General features: G+C 46.8%; 2 protein-coding genes across 2 annotated transcripts; one reads left to right on the forward strand and one right to left on the reverse strand.

Moving 5' to 3' along the window:
• Positions 1–1467: 1467 nt before the first annotated feature.
• On the reverse strand, positions 1468–6381 carry PIGH (phosphatidylinositol glycan anchor biosynthesis class H). Its single transcript, XM_063398764.1, has 4 exons — positions 6080–6381; positions 4077–4286; positions 3366–3449; positions 1468–1815 (listed from the first exon to the last, which is right to left on the reverse strand). Exons 1-4 carry the CDS (start codon positions 6257–6259, stop codon positions 1714–1716), a joined length of 576 nt encoding a protein of 191 aa, XP_063254834.1. The 5' UTR covers positions 6260–6381; the 3' UTR covers positions 1468–1713.
• Positions 5930–7688, forward strand: LOC134551477 (uncharacterized). The gene is made up of 2 exons (XM_063399137.1): positions 5930–6460; positions 7398–7688. Exons 1-2 carry the CDS (start codon positions 5930–5932, stop codon positions 7671–7673), a joined length of 807 nt encoding a protein of 268 aa, XP_063255207.1. The 3' UTR covers positions 7674–7688.
• The last annotated feature ends 1000 nt before the right edge of the window (positions 7689–8688 follow it).

The following is an 8688-nucleotide window of genomic DNA, read 5'->3' on the forward strand; positions in this document are numbered from 1 at the left end:
AAATAAACTACTTTGAAAGCCAAAATATTCTTGATGTAAACAAAAATGAACATAGATTGTGTTGGTATACAGGCACAAACCATAGCTGGTACAAACCTGCCCTAGACTGATTACTTGTTTCTCTCCGCTGATCTTCTCAAAGTTTAAGTGGATGACTAAACCATGGGCACAGGATGTTCACTCCTTCAAAAGATGGATAAAACAATCCTTCAGACTTCCTGCTGTGACACAGCTTCTTGGTAATTTCTTCAGTGCACATTCTGAGCACTTCATGGGATTTTTACAGCATGTTCAGCATTCCCAGTACACTCTTGAGCCCATGACTCTGTCCACTCTGTTGAGACATCTTTTCTGACACAAAAGGCAGTGGCGTATCCCCAAGCTGCTGCCTTTCACTTGGAGAACCAGGATACTTCCTGTGACATGAGCTAACCCCTGTCTTTCAAACTTTGTGGCACCATGGAAAAAAGCCCACAAATCCCCTTATCTCTGCCTTATTGCATGATGGTATGGTGCCAAGTGTTCATTTACAGTTTATGTGGACAGGCATGGTATACAGCATTGCATGCAACATAAGCATGAATCCAGGCTCCTGCCAGCTTGTGGGTTTAGCTCTTGTTTTGACACTTCGGCACCTCTTTCACGTTACTACGGAGTCGTGGAATATTGAGAGAAAAATACCAGTTAAGTGTTACAGTAACTTTTAGCTTATCAACAAAGAATAATTTCCCAACCTTAAGTTACTATCAAGAGCACAGATCAATGACACTTTATTCACATTGTCATTACTATCATTTTCAACACCACATGTGCCTCATATTCTCAGAGTAACCAATGTGGCCCTTTAAATGCCACATCTTTTCCATGTCTTGTGTCAACAGGCCCTGCCCCATTCAGCAATGAGTTCACATTTTCCCTGTGTTCCTTTTGACAGTTAAGCACTTCCTGAAACCATTCTTGCTGGCCTTTGACTTCCTTCAACTGATTCATCTCCACTGGGCTGTAGCTTTTCCAACTACATCTTGTACAGTGTTGCTACACTCCCCGCAGACTACCTGTCCCTAATTCCACCTTTTGTCTCCTTCCTTTTTTGTGTTCAAGCTTTGCCAGGAGCAGCTTGCTCATCCATGCAGGCTTCCTGGCATTTCTGCTTGACTTTCTATTCATTGGGATGGAGTGTTCTTCATCTCAGAAGAAATGATCCTTGACTATCAATCAGCTTTCTCAGATCTCTCTTCCCTCTAGGGCCCCATCCCATGGGACTCTTTCAAGCAGATCCCTGAAGAGGTCAGTCTTCAGATCTCTTATGTTCATTTCATTAAACATAACTGGATGCAACAGTTTAATTTTGTGGTTTTGTCCTTCTGAAATTCTCCTGTGATCAGGAAGTTACTATCTGAGCCCACACATCAGCTTTGGTATTTTGGGTGTGTTTTGCAAACAAAGGATTAAATAAAAACCGAAGAATGCATACTAATGGCAGTCCAGCCAAAGTTATTTTATAAAATTAGCCTAATTTTCAGATGCATGAAAGAGTAAAAAATTGATGCATTTTCTTGTCTCCCTTTGCGCTATTTCCCCATAATTCTTTCCTGGAGAGGCAACAAAAACCCTTTTTGTCTGAGCCTAAAATGATCTGCTCATGGGGCAGTTCTTCGTGCTTTTCCATGTGTCCCTCTGAGTCCTGCTGAAAGTCTGCTGCCTTTTATTCAGCTATTTTATTTCACTTGATTGTGGAGCTGTCTTCCTCTGCTCCAGGATCTCTTGACAACTTTTGTACACTTCTATCAAGCAGTCCAGTCGTGGCTTGGAGCTCTAGAAGTCAAACAACAGAGAATCAGGCTCTGAACTGAAACCAATTAATTTTACCCAAACAGCAAACAGTGGTCAAAGTACAATGATTTTTCATCAATTCGTACCTGGACCAGATTAAAACCAGCAAGGAACTCAAAGCTGCACAGTCCCACAGTCCCTATGATCCTATAACTTTTGAGCTCCCAAAACAGGATTATTGTGTAAAGACCGTCAAACACCTCCTTGCAAGAGTTGCTTACGAGAATGAAAGGTCAGTTCAGTGCAGCAGGGTTCCTGGGCTGAGTGACATGGGAAATTGTATTTTTGAAAGCTGACATAACTTAAAGAAACCCAGTAAAGGAGACATAATAAAGTTACTAATCACTGCTCCTTCAAAACTAACAAACTAACTTGCATGTTAAAATAATTACAGACAGGTACTGGATTTCAAAATGGAAGAGTTCCATACTTCCTTTGCTGCTGGAGTCAACTCTACAACTACTGAAGTATTTCCATGAAAATAAAACTGTTCAGAGTTGAAAGGTAAAAAAAAAAAATACAAAAACACCTCAACCAACCAAAAAAATTACAGATGCCAGGCAGACCCTTTGAACATGGAAATGAGTGTATGTAACTAAAATCAGGTACTTGAATGCAGCTATCTGGAATTTAGTAGTTGTTGATTTCCAGCAAATCTACTTTTTCCCTTGTCTATATGAGAAATATCTGATTTATATTACTGTTACTAAACATCTTTACAATTGTAGGACTGACTGAGCAGTAAGTATCAAAGGAATAGACTATTGTACTCCTAAGTATTTAGCTGAAGGCGGACTGTATCCAGTCACAAACTGTACGCAGATTACAAAACAGTCACCAGCAGCAGGTGAATTGAGGGCAGAGAGGACTGCACAGCTCAGCAGTGAGAAGTGAGGTACCTCTGTACTGCTTCCCACCCCTCAAGGATAAGGGCATTGTTGCGTTAGGCATGAACACACACAAAGCAAATCCGTTCCAAAAATGGGATTATGAACAGTCAGAATATGTTAGCATGAGAAGAGAGAGGGGAGACGAGGTAACAGCAACACAAACAAGTTATTATACATTAAGCAAATTGGTCACGGCTTGTACCATGGTCTTTATCAGCAGGTCGGGCAGGGGAAGTCATTCCAAAGCCAAGGGGGTTTTATGAGAACTTTTGGCACACAGACCTGAGAGAAAAATCAACTGCAGCACAGTGCCAGAGTTATGGTGGTGACCCTGAGCACAGGACTGCACACAAAGCTCTACAAGCCCTCAGCACCCTGTGTGAGCCGAAGACTTTGGGTTCATGCAAACTCCTGGCTGGGTTCGGACTGACACAACTCCCTGTTCTTTGAATGGAGAGCAAATGAAAAAACCCATCCCTAGTACACAGTTCTGTGGGACTTCAAATGCCACCCACCCTGACAGCCCAGACAGGGAAAGGCAACTGCCATTAGCTACCTGCAGTGGAATAAAAATATCCTGAGACAACGGGTGCACACACAGAGACCACAATCTGGATTTCTCCACCATTCAGTCAAACTCACCTGAAAGAGGGGCACAACCTCAGATACTCCTTGAGGATCTTCAGGGTCCTGAAGGAGGATACACAGGTAGTAGATAACTTTTTGCTACAAGACAAAGAGACAAAAATCACTGGAGTATAAAAATGCTACCAAACTGCCTGGAATTAGCACAGAAATAGGATCTGTTTCAACTCACTGGGCTGAAGGCAAATCCTGCCAGGTCACAGCCAAGTCTACAAATTTGTATCAATAGCTTTTGCTCAATAAAGAAATAATTTTACCTGTTTTTTTCTATGAAGCTTTTAACCTGAAAAGAACACACACATGCTGGAAGGTAAGGTCTGCTTTTCTACAGGAACTTTGCAGAAAATCCCAGCAATAGGAAAAAACATTGTTTGTGTTGTCTCAGCTTCTGATCTCTATCTTGACTACATATGGAGTTGGGTATCAGGATTTGTAAGAACAGCATAGCACAAAGAACTAAACCCACTAGCTCAATGCCAGTGGCATTATCCAAGGGCTGGATTTGACTTTTTGAGGTTATTCGTTTGGTTTGAGTTCTCCTTTAAAAGAGAGAAATGAGAGAATAAGGAGAAAAATCTGAAATAAAGCTCCTGATGTCAGTAAAGCTATGAATGGTGCTGTGTTTAATTGCTCTGGTAAACCACGCTCATTAAAATAGTCTGGCTGTGAGTGTGCCCAGACACAAGAAGACAGATTCAGTATGATTACCATATGGATGGCTTCATTGATAACCACATCCTTCACTTGACCCATCTCAATGAAGAGCGTGCTCTCTTTCCCTGAGGCATAGGACGAAGTCACCTGAATGCCGAGTGAGCCGATGACCAGCAGGGATTCCTGGTCAATCTTCACGAAGTGCAGGTATATGATCAGGCCAATCAGCGTGATGAAGATGGCAGCAGACAGCACCATGCTGTTCTGTAACACAGGCCAAGAAAAGGCAGAACTCTGGTCTTACAATTATTTTAACACAGCTTTAGAGAAAGTAAAATTGCACAGTAAATTGTATATTAAAGCTACAGGTGCAAAGCATTTTTACTTAGGTAGGGTCCTTTTATTCACTTTGCTGGCTGATATACATGTAATGAGGTTTAACTCAGTCTTTGCAGTATGCACTAAAAGAATTGGGAGCTGAAACAGAAAACTGCAAGAGGATTCTATTTCCTTCCACATTCAGTGTGGAAATCTCAACCCAAACAAGCCAGTTATATCAATGAGAGTTTATTATACCAACTTCTAAAGATGATGTCACTGACAGAGAAGTGTTGTGAAATATTTACAAGAACCAAGATTCTCTGAGTGGAGGAACCCTGGTGGTTTTATGAACTGCCAGTCTAAACTTGTTCAAACCTCACCCTCTTCTTGCCTTAAATACCAGTCCAAAGAAAATTTGCTTTATCCTGTACTTTGTCTAAGGACCAATGTCTTTTGCATGCTGCAATCTTGGGACTGCTGTTACATTTTGTAACTGATGATGCTGCAACCACCAGTAAGTCATCTGAAGACCTGGTAATAAATTCTAAAGGTCTACAACTGACAGCCTGTTTCGGGGACATGTTTTAGAGATCTCCAGGCCACCTGCCCACGACAGAGCTGTAACTGACACTTCCTAAAGAACCAGAACTGCACAGCCCTACCACTCAAGCTGAGCCATGTGACCTGGACAAGCCATGGCTTCAGGAAGTACACACACTTCTCCGAAAGTTTGTCATCACAGGGGAATAAAAGACAGTCATGAAGTACAGACACTGAAATCCACAAAAAGAGATAGTTTCAGACCTGATTTCCTGGCAAAAGGAAGACCTGCAGTCATTTGAATGCAGGCTGCAAGAGCATGTGTAAAGGCTGGCAGGAGGGCAGTGGGTGGTAACCACTGACTGCGGTGTCCGCTTTCATAAAAATGAAACTCGAACATGAACCATCTTCTCCTATCTGACTCTTGGCAACTGAGTCATACCACAATCTCTATCTTAATTTCTTAGAAAAGATTACTGAAAAAAATTGATGTGCAACAGTTCAAGCGTGGGTCACAGTGACCAGCTTCTTTGGTCAAGCTACTGACTTGAGTCTGGACATAAGTGGTCTGGTCTAGCCGTGGATAAATCCAAAAGCATTAGTTTAGAAATCAGCAGCTTTTGAAATCTGTACTGCAAACATCTTTCTGCCTCAGCTGTGAGAAGTGATGATATTCACGGTGCAGCGCTCTCTGAGTCATTCAGAAAAATTTCTTCTGGGGTTTAATAATCATTCACCTTCTTCAATTCCTCCTTAATTCCAGATTCTCACAACTTATCTCCCCAAGTGAGCACGTGTTATTTGTAATCACAAACATGTGCCAAGCATCGCTCAGCACCCACACATACATCTACCCCGTTTGTCATGAGGCTACAAACCAACAGAGGCACCCGAGAGGCCACCGGGCAAGCAGGTGGCAACCCGCGGCCCCCAGGCTGGCACAGCTGTCCGTCTGCCACCACACCCCCATCAGCTCGGCGCTCCCGGGCCCCGGGGATGCCCCAGAGCGGCGCTGAGCGCCTTCCCACGGGCCCCGGCCGCCCTCCATGCCCCGGGCGCCGCTACCCGAAGCTGCTCCGGGCACACGCGCGGCCACCCAGCCCGCGGGACCCCCCTGGGCGCCCCGGTGCGACAGCGGGACACGGCGGAGGGGCCCGAGCCGCGGAGGGGCCCGCGGGCGGCGGCGGGGCCGGTACCTCGCTGAGCGCGAAGAGCCCGTAGGCCGCCAGCCAGACGGCGGAGGTGGCGGCGCTGAGCGAGCGCAGCTGCAGGCGGGGGCCGCGCACCGCCAGCTCCCGGCACGACGCGCTGTGCTGGCGGCGCCGCAGCGCGATCGGCACGCCGGAGGCCGAGCGGAAGCGCCGCTCCTCCGCCATGCCGGGCAGGCGGGGCCCGGCCCGCCCGGCCTCCCGCGGGAGGAGCCCGAGCCGAGCGGGGCTCTGCGCGCCGTGCCGCGCCGTGCCGCGCCGTGCCGCGCCCGCCCTGGCCGCAGGGCGATGCTGCCGCTGGGTCGTCTCGCTTGGTTGCACCACGCCGGGCGTCTTTCCTTAATCCCGATGACATCAGCAGTTCCTGCGGTTTGCACAAGTTGATAATTCATTGCTTGCTTCCTCTGTTTATGGAGTATGAGTTTTAAAGGGCACAAGGTTTAGCGCTGCTACGCGTGTCTCTTGCCGTGATGAGAGACAGGGGTTTTCACGGAATCACAGAATATTAAGGGGTTGGAATGAACCTTAAAGATCATCTAGTTCTACACCACCCGCCTTGGAAAGGGACACCTCACACTAGACCAGGTTGCTCAAAGCCTTATCCAGCCTTGCTTTGAACGCTGCCAGGGCTGGGGCATCCACAACCTCCATGGGCAACCTAGTCCAGTGTCTCATCACCCTCAAAGGGAAAAAACCTTCTAATATCTGATCAAGTTTCCTCTCTTTCCATTACTCCTTGTCCTATCACTACAATTCCTGATGAAAAGTCCCTCTCTGGCTTCCCAGAAGCCCCCCTTCAGATACTGGAAGGTTTCTATGAGTTCTCCATGCAACCTTCTCTTCTTCCCATGGTTCTCTTTCCCTCCTTTGACTGTACCATCTGCGACTACATAAATGTATTTTCTTGTCTGTACCATGCTTAGCTACAAGCTCTTCTGATTCTTTCCCCCAAGGTTTAAAGCGGAGTTTTCTGGTCCCTTGCCATCTAAATACATGATAAATTGGAGACTTGGCTTTGCATACAGACTTAATGGGCCTTTGTATTGTGCTCTCTTTAATGCATTTCAGTTTTTGCTTCACGTGACTTACGTGGCAGTAATGTAAAACTCCAGCTCTGTGACTTCCAAACTGCCATCCTGATTCCTTTGGCCTTTCTATTTTTTCCCTTCTTCCTCAGTTTTTGAGTGAGTGTTAGCTTGAATTGTAGGTGCCATATTTCTGTAAGCAATCTACTTCGTTCATGGTATCTTCAGAGCTCTTAGGTGGATACTATATTTATAAAAAACCTGTTAAATTGTTGTCATAGGGGCTGCAAAGGAGCCTTAAGGGACATGAAAAAGCAAGGGGCATCAGTGAATCACCACCAAGGTCTTTGCTTTGCCTGGAGGAGTGGTTGGTGGCTGCCATCCATGGGAAGTCTTGTGCAGTATGTCCAGGATCTCACTGTGACACAAGAGACCAGGTGGAGAGATGGGCTGGAGCTCTGAAGGGAAAGGTGAGCTTGGCTGGAGGGGAAAATCGTAACAGCAGACAAGGAACTGCAGAAATGGAGAAGAAAATACTGAAGATCAGAAGAGGGTGAAAGAAGTTAATCGATGAAGTGAAAGTGGAAAAAACCCAATAAATTGAAAACAGGCTTCTAAAAGAGGGAAGAAAGTTTTGAAATGACAGATGAGAAGGACTGAAGTAAATAAGCAGGAGCTATGACAGCTGGTGTGACAGCTTCAGAGGTGGGGACAGGGAGAAGGGGAGAGAAAAATCAGAGTAAGGGGTAGAAGAGGTGAAGGCGCTGTGAGCAGCGAGGTCAGTAACAGGACAGAAAAGAAATGTGAGCTCCTGGATGAGTGGTAATGATAATTCACATTAACAAGAAGACATGGGGAGTTACTGAGATACAGAGACAGGAGGAGAACTTGGAAGTCTTAAGAGGAAAAAGCAAAAGTATGCTTGGATTTTTGTGTCACTGACAAGTCCCTGTTTAATCATGTTTGTGCCCTGTCATCTCATGAACTGTCAGCCTTTCTTTCAAGTTTGTACATAAATTCTGCCCATTTGACAGTGGGTGTCCTGTTGCCTTGTCACAGTGGGGAAATGTGGTGACTTTTACTCGTTTTTAAATCATTTGATAATCATCCTTCAAATGGATGGAACAGCTGGAGACCTGAGAATCGTCTCAGGCCACGATGCTCCGAGATCAATATTCGAGGCAGGTGCTGGAGAGGTGTCTCTTCAATGCTTTATCAAGGTCACCGGGTGACGAGCGTCACCCGTTCCCTTCAGTGAAGCCACGGAGCAGCGTTCCTGCACGGAGGCTCCCGGAGCTCAGTGTGGCCAGACGGGGAGCCCGGCTAAGGTGCCGCTTGTTCTCCGAGCCGCCGCCTGCGCCGCGGGCGGGGCGGGTGCGGACCCGGCCTGCGAGGGGTACGGAGGGAGGCCGTGAATGGGCGGCGGCCCCGCGGGGGCCCGGCAGCGCTGCCCGCACCGGCGCGGGGCGAGGCGGCCGCAGTGGAAAAACCCCGGGCGGGCGTGAGGGGAGCGGGGCGGGGCCGCGGCGGGGGCGGGACACACCTCCGTGCGCGCGCGCTGCCGTTGGCCGG

This window comes from Prinia subflava, chromosome 5, assembly GCF_021018805.1.
Source record: "Prinia subflava isolate CZ2003 ecotype Zambia chromosome 5, Cam_Psub_1.2, whole genome shotgun sequence".
Classification (NCBI taxonomy): Eukaryota; Metazoa; Chordata; class Aves; order Passeriformes; family Cisticolidae; genus Prinia; species Prinia subflava.